At 40.0% G+C, this 18,492-nt stretch overlaps 1 protein-coding gene across 2 annotated transcripts in view; it reads left to right on the top strand.

Moving 5' to 3' along the window:
- The first annotated feature begins 5,393 nt into the window (after positions 1-5,393).
- MFSD2B (MFSD2 lysolipid transporter B, sphingolipid) overlaps positions 5,394-18,492 on the top strand; it is a 34,528-nt gene continuing 21,429 nt past the window's right edge. For both annotated transcript variants that reach the window (XM_081944199.1, XM_081944198.1), the window contains exons 1-3: positions 5,394-5,600; positions 13,375-13,500; positions 14,695-14,819. In XM_081944199.1, the coding sequence (XP_081800325.1) occupies positions 5,466-5,600; positions 13,375-13,500; positions 14,695-14,819 (386 nt within the window). In that variant the 5' untranslated portion in view covers positions 5,394-5,465. The remainder of the gene's footprint in view (positions 5,601-13,374; positions 13,501-14,694; positions 14,820-18,492) is intronic.

Here is an 18,492-nt window from a genome sequence, read left to right as displayed (position 1 = left end):
GCTTTTAGGAGGATTATAGAGTGCTCCTGGGAGCCCGTTTTTCGCTCATTTTTGCCCTCCCTAGCCCCCAGAAGCACTCTGGAAGCCGCCTAAAGGCTATGCACGGCCACTTTTGCAAAGAGGGCGGGGCTTCGGGAGGCCCAAAAAACTATTCAGTGTATAAGACACACCCAGATTTTCACCCTCTTTTGGGGGCCGGAGGGGAGGTGTGTCTTATACTCAGAAAAATACGGTACCTTTTATCATGTTGGTTTGATAGGGTGGGGTTTATCAAGTGGAACCATATTATTGAGTCGTCCTACCTGCAAAATTATTCTAATTTGTTTATTGTACCTAACATTTTAAAAATTCTGGATATGAAAGAAACAATAATAATCATTTAAAAAATTATAATCGGGCCTGATAACCAAAGGAAAAGGGAATAAAGAAATTGGGCAGAATCCCAATTCTTCATAGCTGTTGATCAGGAGAAATGGCCTGGAGGAGGAGGAGGCAAGTCACAATTGGGCCAATTTACAGAGGAGAGCCCACCTTTCCTTCTGTGGATAATTCAAACATGTATATTCCAGAATGTCATGCTCTTGGATCACCCAACGAGGTCACTTTCAGGAACAATTACGAACAGCTGCATGGGACTTGAACATGGCTCCTGACACATTAGCAGGAACTAGAACTGAATAATTAAGTCTGCCCCTGCTATCGTTCACTTTTTTATTATTATTAAGGAGTATACGTGAGCTTTGCAGCTGGGACATTTTTTTCTTTGATGATCCATCTCAGAAATAAGGCCGCCTTTCTCCATCTGTGCTGCAACAAAGGCATCAAATATTATCCCAGAATACCAGTTGTTTGTTTTTTTAATACATCAGAAATGGGATTTTGCCATCAGGATATATTACTTGGCCTTATTTGTGAATTCCATTGCTTGTTGGGCAAAAGGTGCTGTTTTTACATGGCTGGATATGCATCCAGTTTAATTTTTTCTCCCTTATTGTGATATGCAAGCCAAGGCCTTTTAGGTTATGAACTTTGGCTTACAACTTAAGAATGATGTGTAAACCCAGCCAGTAATGGCTAATTTATTAACTCATCATTGAATAAATCTTAGCCTAGCAAAGTATACATCCAGTAGTTTTTGTCTCTAAATAACAATGTTTTAGGAAAAGCACATTTACACTATATTGCCAAAAGTATTCGCTCACCTGCCTTTACTCGCATATGAACTTACTGTAAGTGACATCCCATTCCTAATCCATAGGGTTCAATATGACGTCAGTCCACCCGTTGCAGCTATAACAGCTTCAACTCTTCTGGGAAGGCTGTCCACAAGGTTCAGGAGTGTGTTTATGGGAATTTGTGACCATTCTTCCAGAAGCGCATTTGTGAGGTCACACACTGATGTTGGACGAGTTTACGTGGCCTACCACTTTGTGGCTGAGTTGCTGTCGTTCTCAAACACTTCCACGTTCTTATAATACAGCTGACAGTTGACCGTGGAATATTTAGGAGCGAGGAAATTTCACGACTGGATTTGTTGCACAGGTGGCATCCTATTACAGTTCCACGCTGGAATTCACTGAGCTCCTGAGAGCGACCCATTCTTTCACAAATGTTTGTAAAAACAGTCTAGGTACTTGGTTTTATACACCTGTGGCTATGGAAGTGATTGGAACACATGATTCTGATTATTTGGATGGGTGAGCGAATACTTTTGGCAATATAGTGTATATACCACTTCATGGTGCTTTATAGCCCTCTTTAAGCTGTTTACAGAGTCAGCTTATTGCCACCAACAATCTGGATCCTCATTTTACCAATCTTGGAAGGTTGAGTCAGGATCGAACTGCTGGCAGTCGGCAGAATTAGCCTGCAATACTGCATTCTAACCACTACGCCACCACACCTCTTGGATGATTAGGACACCGAAATCTTGTGGGGTTGCGTTTTTTACCTTTTTTCTATACCTTTCATTTTAGTGTAGGTTATGCTGATGCATCATAACGGTGCAGGGGGTATTGTTGGATAGCCAAGGAGGTTTCCTACATCCCAATGCTAAACATCAGAGATCCTGCTAAATTCAAACAAAGTATAATGCTTGCTTTCACTTTCTTTGTATGGATTGAGCCAATTAATAAAGCAAAGTAAAGCAAAATAAGGCATTGTGTGGTATATGACCTGGGTCTTCTCCATCTGCAAATTACCTCTACTAGTGACCAAGAGGAGGAGCTAAGAGTCAAAGCCTACTAATATCATCCCTAGACCAAAATGAATTTTAAGCATTATTTTAAAAAATATTTTTATGTATGGATGTGTGCATGTATTTTTTTATTTGGTTAAATGCTTTAACATGGAACTAGTTGATAAATGATATGAGTCCCCCAAGGTTTTTTTGTAACAACCAATATGGAATAGATAGTCTCACAATTTGAAACATTATAATTTCATTTCTATTACCATTGTATCATCTTTTGTGTAAGAATTAATTTTACTGATGCAGACTAATGGGGATTTTTATTTGTAAATTCCTGCAATGAAATAAATCTAAACATTCTTCAAAATCATTACAACTTTACAAGGTTTATAGACTTCCCTACTTCTGTGTGAAATACTATCTTTGTGAATTGTTACACATGTAACCACTTAAAAATGAAATATGCTTGAAATCTCAACAGCAATATGCTAACTTATATATCAGCACATATAAAAACATGCTTGCATACAATTCAGGATGTGTATGTCCCAGTATCTCAGGAAACTAAAAGGTCATCTTGTAGGATGTGCTATATCTTCTATTCATTATTTTAAAAACTGCAGGTTATATCTCTTAACAAAGCACAGAACAATGTGGAGTATAAAATCAGTATAGAAATGTTGATGTCTTCTGTTTCTAGCTCTCTATGATGTTTCTAAAAGTAACTGATCTTTACATCTTGTTTGATTTTATCTACACATTTGTACAGAACTGAATCTGTTACCTGGAATGGAATGTATCTTATGAATTTTAACCAGGACATCTCATCAGAAACATCCATTTCATTTAAGTTAAAAACCATGTATGAGATATTATGTCCTAGTATGCTACTACAGGTAGTCCACGACACGACCACCATTGAGCCCAAAATTTATGTTGTTGAGTGAGACATTTGTTAAGTGAGTTTTGCCCCAAATTATGACCTTTCTTGCCACAATTGCTAAATTAATCTCTGCAATTGTTAAGTTAGTAACCTGGTTGTTAAGTGAATCTGGCTTCCCCATTGACTTTGTCAGGTCACAAAAGGTGACCTGGGACGCTGCATATGTCACCAATATGAGTCAGTTGACAAGAGTATGATTTGTTATCACGTAACCACGGGGATATTATAATGGTTGTAAGTGCAAAAAATTGTCAGAAGTCACTTTTTTCAGTGCAATTGTAACTTCGAAATGTCATTAAATGAACTGTTGTAAATCAAGGACTACCTGTATCTTGCTTCTTTGGTTATACGGTAGAATAATCAAAGCCACAAGTATTTCATTGAAAAAGATTTCTCCTGCTCTTTCAAGACATCCTCTTTAGATTAAAATGAAGAATGCGTTGAAAAGAAACCTTAAATAAGAAAAAAGCAATTCAAATTTCCTTAAGAAATAATATTTGAATAACGCTGTTTAGAAAATGATCTGCAAGATGTTTCACTGATGTCAGACAAATATCAGTCATAGCCATAGCAGCATCCAGATTTGCAATTTTGGAGAGGTGTCAATAGTTGTTAAATTTGCTGTTGAAAAACCGATAATCTGTGTTCAGCCCCAGTCAAGACTCAGGCAATTAAAAGGGAGCAAAGAGTATAAAACCTGTTTCAGATTTTGAATTTCCACCAACAGGAATGAATTACCACCTTTGACAAATGTGGAATTCTCATTTGTTAACTTTACCCCAAAGCCAAATAGTACTATGAAGTAACCATAACTTAGTTGGAAATTAGATACACGAACAGGTTAAACAGAGAATTGTTCCTATTTCATAATATTCCATTTTACACTTATTTTCCATACAAAACCGAATTCGGAAGTTGACGCATGGATGTAAAACAGGCTATTTGTATCCATAGTGGAATCTGTTTTATATGAGATTTTATATTCGGTAAGCCACCTTGAGTCGCCATGTGCGAATAGGCGGCAATATAAATTCCTTAAATAAATAAATTCTTGGTAGTCAAAAGTTGACTGGACTTTTGAAAACAAGTATTAACTTTTTAAAAAATGGGTTATTTCTGCGATAATACAACTTCACATTTGCAAGTTCTTAAAATGTGGGATACTGTATCTACCGGGTGGAAATATGGAATGTAATCTGGAACGTAAGTCACTTACCCCTCAAAAGAAAAGAGAAATTACGTCCGTCCCGTTGCAATATATTCTCAGAAAATCTAGGACGTCTTTCCAATTTTGAAAGAGTAAATTAGAGGGGGAAATACACCACCATAGTCTTAATTTGGGGGGAATACGTGTATATAATATGCCTGAGAATGGAGCGTATTTAGTTTGCATTTGTAACGCAACACAATACCATAATATATAGAGACAGTCGCCAAGCCTTTCCTGCAAGCACGGGAAAACCACGTATGTAGTGATTAAGGTACCATTTACACTGTGATTTCTAAATCCCGCTTCAGCCACGAAAGCCGGCTGGCTTTGGGCCAGTCGCCAGTCACTCTCTTTCTCTCAGCCCAACCCACCTTACAGGGTTGTTGTTGAAGAAAATAGGAAGAGGGAGGTGTGTTGGATATGCTCCTCGCCTTATTTATAAAATAAAGGCGGGAGAAAATTTTTTTTTAAAAAGCCCGTATATTTTAGTCCATTTATTCAATGTTAGGGTCACATATCACGGAACCACTACCGTAAAATGGGGTACCGTATTTTACCGTGAAGCCAGCCCCCCGTGGCTTGCATTCCAGTCGTTGCAACCAGCGCCTTCCTGAAAATTTAGTTCCAAGATGAAGTGCAATGAGCTGCGTACCTGCGCACCTCAGGCCGCAACTAACAAGGGGCTCCGCACAACGACAGGTTTGCAAACCCGACCTCGGGATTCCCGGGGGCGCCAACCAACCCCGCATGTCCCGGTGGAGCAACATTCGGATGCTGTGAAAGAACAGTGCCAGGCGGGCAGGCGGCGCTTTAAGGGAGAAGGGGATGGTGATGATTTGAGATCCGGATGCAATGCATGGCTCCGCACGGGGCTGGAAGCAAAATGCAGGCTGTATCCCGTCCAGAAGACGCGAGTCCGGCACGAGGTGAGGCTGGTTTCCTTCTCCGCGGTACAGGAACATTCCGCGTCCTACTGAACGGGTCCGGAAGGCTGTGGGCAAAGCGGCTGGCTTTTCAGTGCTCTCCACACAAGGCTCCCTCCTGCGATCGGTCCCGCCCCGGATTATCAAGTGCCGAAAAGCCGGTGGCAGAAAGCTGGAGAGGCTACTGTCTAAGCTGGGATGGCAGGTGTTGGAGCCAAAGATCCGCCGCGGGGGCAACAAGGCAAGCTGCCTCCAAACCTTCCATTGCAAGACACCGGTCAATCCAGCCACTTTCAAGAGCCGGAGCTGTCGCTGGGGCGGTCGGTCGAAGGGGTGAGTCTCGCGATCCTCCAGCTTGCGCCGTCTGGCTTCTTCAGGCATGCTCCCGCGCTATTGGGACCGGGGAGAAGCTTAAAGGTTTCTGAGGTGCTTCTCCGAATCCTTTCAAGACGGCGAAGGAGGCAGTGCAAATTCCTTAGTCCAGGAATCTTTGGAGTACTTAATATTTCATTTCCTAATATCCTCATTTCCTTTGTTCATATCCATGTCTATACTTTACCTGTTATAGGTATAGAATTCTTTATTGGCCAAGTGTGATTTGACAAACTAAATAAAAAAATATTGATCTCTTGGCAACTGCATGAGATTTACCATTGACTTTCTGCACAATATTTCTTAGACTTATTGATCTGGCCCCTAGCTCCTGGTTCCTGGTGGTTTCCCGTTCATGGACTAAACAGTGCTTACACTTTTGGGGAGTACCAGCTGGGCATCTGATAATAGGAGATAAGATATATGGAAAGAAAAGATGTTGGTGAAATGAGGGAATTCAAGTACAGTATCAAAACCCTTGTTCCTTTTAAGGAAGGCAGAAGCTTGATCTTTGTTTTTTTCACGATGCAGAACTAGATTGAAGTAGCTTTAGCTGTAAGAAGGTAAATTTTAGATAAACTTTAAAAGTGATCAAACTACTGACAATGGAAGTATTTCAAACTGATGGTTTTCCTTGATCAGAGATCTGGCTGGCCCATCTGTTGTGGAGATGCCTTTTCAAGAGCAGGGCATTAGGCCCCCTTCATTTTGGTGGCATCATTTCCAAGGGGACTAAAACTATAAAGCTTACAGTGTCTATAAGTCACCCAACATATTAAACCAAGGTGAAATGAGCATATTTCGGCTTGGTGCAATATGTAACTCTAGGTATCCTCCTTCCAAAGAGTGCATTATGATGTTAGGGTTATTCCAGCTGAATAATACACACCACAAGGGATGTGTTTTTGGGAAGGAAAAAAAGTAGAAATTTTCAGTCCGTTTTTCCCCCTCCATGATGGCAATAGATATTGGGATGAAGTTCATCCTGGAAATGATAAAAAAACAAGTGTATCTTAAAACTTCAGAACTATAAAAGGTGAAAATCATTGCCTTTTCGGGCATTTAAACAATAGAAACATGCTTTAAGTTAAACCTTGTATAGGTAACGGTATTGGGGTAATCAGGTGAAGAAGTTTGTTTTTGGCTAAGCACAGTCATTGTGATGCATTCAACAAACTATGGTTACATAAGCATGAACCAGGTCAGAGTCTACGATCTAGGCATAAGCTGGGAATTTCAGTGAATTATGTTAATAATTATGAGGAAGATGATGTTATTTAGATCTCAGTAAGAGGGCTACAAAGAAAATTATACTGTATTGTAATTTAAAATATTCTTCTAAAAATGTTTCCAATTAGCTCTATTAGAATTAGTAACTCCCCATTTCAAATAGGCAAACTAAGTAGATTATACATTTAAAACTTATTTGCAACTTTTTTTTAGAAAGTTGTCTTGGCATTGTGAGTTCATGAAATACTTTCTTAAAGATGAATGCTCAAAGAAAGTGCCTGCAGGCATTGGTGATAAGACTGGTTTAGAATTTTATCTGACAGCTCCATATTCTGTTGTTCCTTCCAGCCTTGACTGGACTAGCCTGATAGTAATGAAGAAAAGGAGTAGCTGCATTAGCAACTTATAATTGATGAATTATTCTTTATTTTATATATTAAATGGACTTTGTTATTGTTATTCAGCTATAAAATTCAAACATACACACATATACAAAAACATACATTTAGACCAATGAAGTTGTACTTTAAAACATCTTTTGTTATTCATCACATTTCTGTTAGCCCATGGTGCTCTTTTCAATATACTCAGTGATGGAGATTTATTCTCACACAAACTTGCTCTTTCCTTATTAGTTTGAATGAGGGATGCCTTTTCAAATTATACATTTCTTTGAAACTTCTGGCTGCTTTATGACAGGATTCTCACATTCCACAAAAATGTAAAATGGTTGATTTGAATTTATAATTTTGTGTACTCAAATATGAATATGAAGAAACATACGGTGTTAATATGGAAAGTGTGGTGGAACAAACCTAGAATAGAATAGAATAGAATTCTTTATTGGCCAAGTGTGATTGGGTCACACAAGCAATTTTTCTTTCGTGCATATGCTCTCAGTGTACATGAATCATAAGGTACAACACTTAATGATAGTCATAGGGTACAAATAAGCAATCAGGAAACAATATCAATATAAATCCTAAACTAATAGTCATAGTAATGCAGCCTTAGTGAATAGTGTGACACTGGTGAGGGAATTATTTGTTTAGCAGAGTAATGGCGTTCGGGGAAAAACTGTTCTTGTGTCTAGTTGTCTTGGTGTGCAGTACTCTATAGCATCGTTTTGAGGGTAGGAGTTGAAACAATTTATGTCCAGGATGCGGGGGTCTATAAATATTTTCATGGCCCTCTTTTTGACTCGTGCAATGTACAGGTCCTCAATGGAAAGCAAGTTGGTAGTAATTGTTTTTTCTGCAGTTCTAACCTTGGTTTAATGCAAACTAGGATAGTGACTGGCTCATGCTGAAGTTATCAAATGCTGGTGGTTTGGATTAATGCAATGTATGAAGCCAGAGCTACAATATCTGTTTCACAATTCTGTCCTAAATAATGTTTTAGTACAGTACTTCAAATAAATTATGCCAAACTATTGTGCTATATGGTTTGCTGAATAAATTAGTTGGTTGGATTCACACAGCACCCAGCCATAGTTGAGCCCAAAATTTCTGTGGCTAAGTAAGATTGTTAAGTGTGTCTTAGCCCACTTTATGGTTATTTCTGCCAGAGTTGTTAAGTGAACCACTCCAGTTGTACAGTTGGCAACACAGTTGTTAAGTAAATCTGGCTTCCCCACTGACTTTGCTTGTCAGAGTTTTGCAAAATGTGGTCACGTGACCGTGGGCACTGCGATCATCATAAATATGAGCCAGTTACTAAGTGTCTGAATTTTGATCACATGACCATGGGGATACTGAATGGTCATAAATGTGAAAAATGATCATAAGTCAGTACCATTGTAACTTCAAACAGTCACTAAACGAACTGTTGTAAGTCGAATATTACCTATATTTGTCTAGACCCATCCATTATGATTTGTACATCACAATAAATGAGTTTCACACAACCTCTCAAGCCACAAACAAGCAAATGCAAATTGTGTTTTGAATAAATTCAAGATATAATCCCTAATTAATGGATTCATACATTGTGCTAAGGCTTCAAATTGTTGGTTTAGTGTTGGCTTAATATGTGGCACATACCTAAACCTTGCAATCTGCAAATTCTGTGCGAGCCCATCCAATAGTGATGTATTCACAAACTATGGTTCCTTACCATGTTATGTGAATCAATTAACATGTTTTAAAAAGGGGAAACAATTTCTTTCACTAGTTACAATAGGAAAGTTCATGACATTCAAAGTAAAATAAATGACTATTTTCTGTCCTTTAAAAAAAGCTCTGAATTGAATGCCTGAGCCTTCTTGACTTACACAGCCCATTTCAGGCCTGCTATAGTATTGTTTTTCTGTCATCAGGGTAGGGATAGGGGAGGCAGATAACTATTTGTGAGACAGAATGTTGTTTGAGATTGAAAAATAACTTTAACCAGTGGGATTTAAGTGCTATGATAGAGTTTGCATTAATTGTATTAGTGCGTTTACTATTTTTTATATTCTTACTGAGGAACAAGAATAGACACCTGGTGCAAAGCAGATGTTTCATTTTTTTAATGTTGGCAGTCCATTATCTTGAGTGGGACTGGTTTTTTCAAAAATAAGTTTTAAGTCTTCTTTTCTTTACTTGAATTTATCAGCAATTAACAATACAACTATATATATATATATAGTATTCTCTTGTTGAAGTGTTCTGTTTTGGAGATTAACCTGGTTCCTTCAAAATTAATTTCATGTCCTGTAGCTTTAAGATCCTGGAAAAGGGAGGAAGTTTTTTCTTTTTTTCTTACTGCGTTCTTGTGTTCTGCGATGCATGTATTTATTCTCCTGTTCATTTGTCCTATGTATGTTGCAGGGCAGATTTTGCATGGTATTTCGTAGACGCCTTGGTTTTCTAGCTGGATTTTGTCTTTGGGGTTTCTTAAGATGTTGGCTAATTTTTGGTCAGTTTTGAACGCTGTCTTGATATTATTTTTGTGGAGAATTTTGCTGATTTTATCTGTGGTGCCTTTGATGTAAGGGAGGAGGGTGATGCAGTTGTCCTGTTCTGTGTCTTGGGTTTTGGGGGGAGTCTCCCTTTAGATTAGGTTGGTAATTGTTTTTCTTTGGAATCCGTTGGAGATTAATACATTTGTGAGTATGTAATTCAGTTTTCAGGTGGTCTTTGTTGGCTAGGCATTTGGTTCTGGAGATGAGGGTCTTGGCTACAGAGTTGATCTGTGCAGGGTGGTGATGGGATTGTGCGTTTAAGTAGCGGTTGGTGTGTGTGTTTTTTCCGGTAGATGGTGTGTCCTAGGGAGCCATTGGGTTTTTTGTGGATTAGGACGTCCAGAAAGGGAAGTTGGTTGTTTGCTTCTATTTCCATAGTGAATTGTATTTTGGGGTGTAGGCTGTTGAGATGTGTGAGGAAGTTATCCAGTTTTTCTTTCCCATGTGGCCAAATCACAAAAGTGTCATCAAGATATCAAAGCCAGAGTTTGGGGTTGTGTTCAGATTTATCTAAGGCATTAGTTTCAAAATGTTCCATGTATACGTTTGCGATGACGGGTGAGAGGGGTGATCCCATGGATGCTTTTTCTATCTGTTTGTATCTTTGTCCATTATGGATGAAGTATGTGTTGGTTAGGCAGTGGTTGGTCAGGTCCAGGATGTGTTTAGGGGGGTTGTGTTTGTTCTGGATAGCTGTCAAGGCTTCTTTTATAGGCACTTGAGTGAAGAGTGATATGACATCTGGAAACCAGCCCTAGTCAACAAACGAGCCCCATCCATCACCCAGGCTGTTACAACACAAAACAACAATGGACACACAGCCAGAACCAATCAGCACCAATCTACCAATCATGATACAACCACACGACCAATCATTCCACTTACTGAAACAAAGCCAGCACTCCACCACCCCCACCAAGATCTATAGAAAGACGGCAGCTCCGACTATGCTTTAAGCCCAAAACCCAGCCTGAGGATGGCATGAGACCTCGCTGAAACATTGCCAAGACAATCTCAATCTTACATGGGAAAAGACCCGAATACAACAAGACCAGCATACCTACACCCGTGAAAATCTATGTATATATATGTGTGTGTGTGTGTGTGTTGTATTTGTGCTGATAAATAAATAAAGGGAAACTAGTATAGATTTATTTCAAGCTATTTAGCTCTCATCAGCTAGCCATACCCTTACTGGGATTTGAACCTGGGCTGTATTACATATTAGGCAGGAGTCTTAGCCACTAAGTCACAGGCTCTCCTCCTTACACACACACACACACACACACACACACACACACACACGTGTGTGTGTGTGTGTGTGTGTGTGTGTGTGTGATAGTAAGAATACTATCAGGTTAAGGTTAAAGTTTCCAGTGTTGTTTAGATTATTATTTTTTAAATAGACCAATGTAAGATTTTATATAATTGCCTAGATTGTGACCTGGTCTATTTTAATAAAATTTCCATCAAAAAAGACTGAGCCACTTTAAAAGACACGAAAGATTTCTTTACATTTATATTTCTTCACATTACCTATTTCTTTACATTTTCTCCAGTACGTTGATTTTATATTAGAATCCATCATGTTCAGTTTCCTTGGTGTTAAGTAACTTTTTAAAAATACTTAAATGAGTTTTCCCTAATTTTGGCCAACATTGACTCCAATGCTCTTTTATGTCAGTCATAAAATTAAAAGTAAAGGGACTTTTATATCTGATTCCCATTTTGCTTTTAATCTATTCAAAAAGTTTGTCCTCTCTTCCAATAGAAGTATTTATATAGAATTATTTATTTATTTAGCAAATTGACAGGTAGTTCCCTATCCCTGCTCATACCCTTTATAGGTAGTCCTTGACTTATGACCACAATCGAGGCCAAAATTTCTGTTGCTAAATGAAACATTGGTTAGGTTGATTTTGCCTCACTTTACGACTTTTCTTGTTATAGTTGTTAGGGAATCACTGAAGTTATTAAGTTAATAATACAATTGTCAAAGGAATCAGGCTTCCCCATTGACTTTGTCAGAAGTCGCAAAAGGACCCCGGAACATTGCAACTGTCATAAATATGAGCCAGTAGCCAAGCATCTGAATTTTGATTACATGACCATGGAGATGGTGTAATAGTCATAAGTGTGAAAAATGGTCAAAAGGCACTTTTTTCAGTGCCTTGTAATTTTAAACAGTCACTAAATGAACAGTTGTAAGTCAAGTACTACCTATTTGGCCCATTCCCTTTCAGTTTTCAATTTATTAGGTTTACATCCTATATTTTAATTAAAAATAATATTCTGCACTATAAACTTCAGGTATAATTCCTGTGTCACTCATTTTCTTCAGATTGGCTTTTTAGGTATTAGTTTATGGCCCATAGCATTTTCTTTTCTACAGTTGCCTCAATGCTCCAATTGCCTATCCCAGTCGGAAAGGCAATGCCATACAATCAGGTTTCTTTTCCTAGAGCAGAAGAACATATGCTGTGTCTGTGCAGGAGCCATTACATGTGGCCCTGTCTGAACGTCTCTCAAGGCACAGCATAAAATGAAAACTTCAATAACAGTTTTGAAAACAGGCACAAGAAAACATGTTTCAGACAGTCTAGATTAACTTTCCTGTCGTTGGTTAAGCACATTAGGTACAGCTTAGTGGTGGGATTCTAAAATCTTTATTACCGGTTCTGTGGGCGTGGCTTGGTGGGCGTGGCAGGGGAAGGATACTGTAAAATCTCCATTCCCTCCCCACTCCAGGGGAAGGTTACTGCAAAATCCCCATTCCCTCCTGATCAGCTGGGACTCGGGAGGAAGAGAATAGATGGGGGCGGGGCCAGTCAGAGGTGGTATTTACCGGTTCGCTGAACTACTCAAAATTTCCGCTACCAGTTCTCCAGAACTGGTCAGAACCTGCTGAATATCACCTCTGGTACAGCCTCACAAAAACGAAATGAAAAAGAAGAGGATGGAGATTTTTTTCTGATGGATCCAAACTAGATTGGTCATTGGGACCAGACCACCTCTGGGTCCGACCCAGAATGGACCCTAATTCTAACATTATTCTAGGACATATATGTTTTGTCTGGACTATTATAAAGCAATATCAGGATAATCTATCATATCAGGAACAATATTAGGATAATCTAGCAAATTTAAATTAATATTCAGAATTACTTTTATAACTTATTTATTTATTTCTTCCTTACATAAATAGCACTCCAGTGAAAATTAAAATTATTTAATACCCATTTAACTAAGTACAAGAGATTTTACTGTGGGGAGGGCCAGTTGGATGATCATAGCAACAGAAAATATTAAATCCTCGAAATATATTACAGTATTGGTAAGATCCATTCCAGAATTCATGAGCCAGTTTTTAAGATATTCAGGTCTTTTCGTCAATCTAGAAGTTAAACAAGGTAAAGCCAAAGGGAAGAAGGGAAAGGAGGAATGATTTGACAGCGGTCATAAAGTCTTTATATTGCATTACGTAGAAGGAGGCATCAACTTGATATTGAATCGTGTCCTGAACTTTCAAGAAAATCTTTGGTCTTTTCCTCACCTTTTTAGCTTGCTCATGAAGACAAACTTTCTGTGTGCAGCAAATTATGCTATGGCATTGGAGGGGCCCCTAATCAGGTTGCGAGCAGTGCCACCTCATTCTTTCTGCAAATCTACCTCTTGGATATTGCTCAGGTAAGCATTTTCGGAAGCCTAAGCACCCTCAAATTCCAAGTTTAAGCTTGAGATTTATTCATTTAAGGAAAAAATTCTACTATATGGCCACCCAACTCACTCTCAGAGGCTCCCGGTGTCTTATAAAGATATTGCCATGGTTGGTCATGTCATGTGTGATAACTTAACATTTAATTTATTCAGTTTTTCTCTGGATTCCATACTCAGAGAGGAAAAGCCATGGAAAGCAATTAAAATATGAATGGTTAGTTTATATTATTTTAGCCAAAAAAATGTTTCCAGAATTTGTTTTGCCCTGCTTCCTATAACGAGCTGATTATTATAAAAGTGAGTTTTTGATTCATAGAAACTATCTTATTTATTTATATCCCACCTTTCTTATTTTATAACTCAAGGTGGCAAACATAGTTAATACTCTCTTTTCCTCCTATTTTCTGCACAACAACCCTGTGATGTAACTTTAGCTGAGAGAGAGTGACTGGCCCAAAATCGCCCAGCCAGATTTCATGCCTAAAGTGGAATTAGAACTCACCGTCTCCTGGTTTGTAGGCAGCATGTTAAGATGCTGGCCTACAAACCAGGAGACCGTGAGTTCTAACTAACACATAGACCAAACTATCATCTCAATGTTATCCGCATTTATCGTTCCCCATCATTCAGAGAGCAGAGGGAGGTTCACTCTTGATCTAATAAGGGAAAGTCTTCTTTGAATCATCTGTCACTGTCAGTGCCTTCCTGGACCAATCATGTAATTTTCATACCAACAATATTGGTTTTTATTGTATTTTTCTGTAACATTCGTCCAATATTTTGAAAAACTACCTCTAAAATCTATGGAGTGTGGATTATATGACATCACACATACACAAAAATCAAATGAAATTGTTTATGGAGCATAGTTCATGGTTTGCTGTCCGATTTCTGAGACAATAAACATGTTAACTCTTTGATAACCATTAGTTACAATTAAAATATGGCATGATGCAATATTTATTTAAATATGTGGAGCAAATTCCAGATGAATAAAATTATTTCAAACCAACTAAAGTTTCTCATAGGACATTGTAGTCAAAAATGTCCATGCTTTATACAGGGCAAAATATTGTGATATGGGCAAGTTATTTAGCACTGATGGCTTTTTAAGATAAGTATGTTGTACTTCAGATAACTGCTGCTTGGTGTTTTTTTTTCCAGATCCCACCATTCCAGGCCTCCTTGGTGCAGGTCCTTGGCAGAGCGTGTGGAGCTGCTGCAGATCCTCTTGCAGGCTTTTTTATTAATCGGACCAAAACAACCAGATTTGGGCAACTCATACCTTGGTAAGCAAAGCTAATATATTTTCTTCTTTGTTGATAGGTTAGAAGTTTTTTTTAATGCATTCATTCACTTGCATAGTCTCCAATCCGGGTACACGTCTTTGAATCTATTTGGCCTAGTTCATACACCACACTAAAACTACATTGGTTGCTTCATCTAAAACTCTAAGAATAAATCATGTTTAGAAATGACTATAACTTTTGACCAACGGGTAAACTAGAATAGAACAGAACAGAATAGAATAGAGAATGGAATTAGACTAGAGTAGAACAGAGCAGAACAGAATAGAATATGAATGGAATATAGAATGAAATTGGAGTACAGTAGAACAGAACAGAGCAGAGCAGAACAAAACAGAGTAGAATAGAATAGAGTAGAATATAGAATGGAATTAGAGTAGAGCAGAACAGAACAGAACAGAATGGAATATAGAATGGAATTAGAGTAGAGTAGAACAGAACAAAAAAAGAACTGAACAGAACAGAATGGAATATAGAATGGAATATAGAATGGAATTAGAATAGAGTAGAGTAGAACAGAGCTGAACAGAATAGAATATAGAATGGAATTAAAGTAGAACAGAGAAAAACAGAACAAAATAGAATATTCTTTATTGGCCAAGTGTGATTGGACACACAGAATTTGCCTTGTTTGGTTATTTTCAGATAAATAGCACTTTCATTTTCTGTTATTCTTTATAATTTTGTTCATTGATTAGCTTATATTTGTATTCATATTCCAATCTCCTAGTATGATTTAAATTGGACTCCTTTCCTCTTCAAATTACTTCTATGTGTTTGTAGTTTAGGCTAAAATACAAAGATCTCATGACAAATGATAAATATTCTTCTTGTTACAAAAAGAAGCCAACCCACAATATTTGTTGTTCTGTTCCCATAAGACTCTATATTCTACAAGTGATAATCTACACTGGGAAGAGGAAAAGAGTGCTACATAGCTAGATATTAGCATTATTGTGGTTGACTGTTGTCTTATCAGCCTTTTGCAGTGTTCAGTAGATTAGCCTCTTGTACAATTCCTTTTTTTCTCAGGAGAAACTGATGACTTTACAATTTTTTTCTTTCAAACAGATTGTTGTCCTCAAGACAATTAGAATTTAAAAATAAATTATTTTGTAATAGCCTTAGCAGGCAGCATTATATAGCTGTGACCTTGTTTGATCTTGAAGATTTGATCCAGGTTAATACCTAGATGGAAAACAGCCTGATAGGTGTAAAATCGGCTTCCTAAACCGAATAGTTGGAAACATTGCAAAAGAAGGCAATTGCAAGATACTTCCATAAGTCACTAAGAATTGAGTTTTACTTCAGGGCATCTGTATTTTTTTTTAGTAAACCTCTCAGCCAAAGCCCCATGTCCTATTTCCACACACACACAAAAGCCAACAGAATCTTATTGTATCATAAGATTAGTACATTTATATTTATTTCAGTACACGATTCCTTGAGTTATTACCCATTTTACCACACGGCCAGATCATTACTCTAATTTATTTATTTATTTATTTTTGTACTTCTTAATCACCCATCTCCATTGGATGTTTCTCCTTATCTGTCTTTAGTTTATTTTCAGAATTTTAGATACAACGGAGTTGATTTAGAAAATACTGGGATAGGCTACTGAACATAATAATGGAAGAATGTACCTATATTGACTCTAAATGGTCTCTTTAATCTGTATAAATAGTCCTCGGCTTACAACAGTTCATTTAGTTCAGGTTACCACAGCACTGAAAAATGTGACATGACCATTTTCATAGTTATGACCTTTGTGGCATCCCCATGTTCATGTGATCAAAATGCAGCTATTCCAACAGAGGGTTGTTTGATTACAACGGTCGCGGGGAGGGGGGGATGCGAGGACAAAAGAAGATCCCAAGGTCGGTTGGGAGACCGTGGCTGCTGGCTACGCCCGGTCGCTTGTACCAACCCCTGCAGTCTAGGTGGACAGGTGCTACAGAGCCAGGGCCTGCGGCTGATGCTTTGCAACGCAAGGTCTGTCACCAACAAGGCCCCCCTCATTAATGAGTTGATCTCAGAGGGGGAGCTAGACCTTGCAGGGATAACGGAGACCTGGTTGGGCCACGAGGGTGGTTTACCCCTCGTGGAAATGTGCCCACCAGGTTTCCGGGCATTCCATCAGCCCCGGGCCCTGGGTAAGGGTGGTGGGGTGGCGGTGGTTATGCGGGAATGTTTAGAGCCGAGGGAGTTCACTGTCCCTCAGATACCCGGGTGTGAGTCCCTTGGTGTGAACTGGGGCCCAGGGAGGCAGTGGGGCTTGCTGATTGTATACTTGGCTCCTCGCTATGCATCAGCAGCCCTGCCCGAGCTCCTCGAGCTAATCTCAGCGACGGCAGTTGAGACTCCCAGACTTTTGGTCATGGGGGACTTCAACTTGCCATCAACGGGAGCGGCTTCCGAGGTGGCTCGGGAGTTCATGGCTTCCATGACGGCCATGGACCTGACCCAATTAGTGCAGGGCCCCACTCACGAAGGGGGCCACACACTGGACCTCATTTTTGTATCTGAACAGTGGACGAGTGATCTGGGAATAGGGGACTTAGTCATCACGCCCTTGTCATGGTCAGACCACTCATCCCTCCGGCTGGACTTCCCTGGCGCTATCCCCCACCGCGAGGAGGCGGAACCAGACTCTACAAGCTGGTACCGCCCCAGGCACCTGATGGAATCGGATAGATTCCAGACGGAGCTTGGGCCAATACCTGTAGCCTTGTCCCGCTCCCGCTCCGAGGACCTAGTGATCGCCTGGAATAGGGCGACGACTGGGGCCTTGGACCGGGTTGCGCCTTTGCGACCTCTCCTGCGGCATCGACCCACCCGGGCTCCTTGGTTTACTGAGGAGCTACGGGTGATGAAGCGCCACAGGAGACGTCTAGAGAGCAGGTGGAGGTCCTCACGCTCCGAATCTGACCGAACACGGGTAAGAGCCTATTTGCGGACTTACCTTGTGGCAATAAGAGCGGCCAAGCGTGGACATTGTGCTGCCCTTATTGCGTCCGCGGATAACCGCCCTGCCGCCCTGTTTCGGGTGACCCGCTCCCTTTTATCGCAAGGGACGCGAGAGACACCCTTACAGGGAAGAGCAGAGGAGTTTGGAGAATATCTTCAGGACAAAATCGATCAGGTCCGGAGCGGATGGACCTCCGTCAGTGGACCAGACGAGCCGTCAACAGCGAGTCTTGAGAGACCATTCTGGGAGGAGTTTGACTCTGTTGCCCCCGAGGATTTGGACAGGTTGCGTGGACGGCTGCGACCCACCACATGTTCAATGGACCCGTGCCCCTCCTGGCTGGTACTGGCAGCCTGGGAGGTGACACGAGGCTGGCTTCTGGGCCTGGTGAACGCCTCATTGGGTGAGGGTTACTTACCAACCGCCTTGAAAGAGGCGGTGGTGAGACCCTTGCTCAAGAGACCTTCGCTCGACCCAATGGAGCTAGCTAATTACCGTCCAGTCTCCAACCTCCCCTTCTTGGCGAAGGTTGTTGAGAATGTGGTGGCGCAGCAGTTTCCACGACACCTGGACGAATCCGACTATCTAGACCCACGCCAGTCCGGCTTCCGACCTGGGTACAGCACTGAGACAGCCTTGGTCGCGTTGGTTGATGATCTCTGGAGGGCCAGAGATAGGGGTTGT

The sequence above is a fragment of the Natrix helvetica genome (genome assembly GCF_964273705.1).
Source record: "Natrix helvetica genome assembly, chromosome: 2".
In the NCBI taxonomy this organism is placed as follows: domain Eukaryota; kingdom Metazoa; phylum Chordata; class Lepidosauria; order Squamata; family Natricidae; genus Natrix; species Natrix helvetica.
This window is presented reverse-complemented; position numbering and strand designations above follow the sequence as displayed.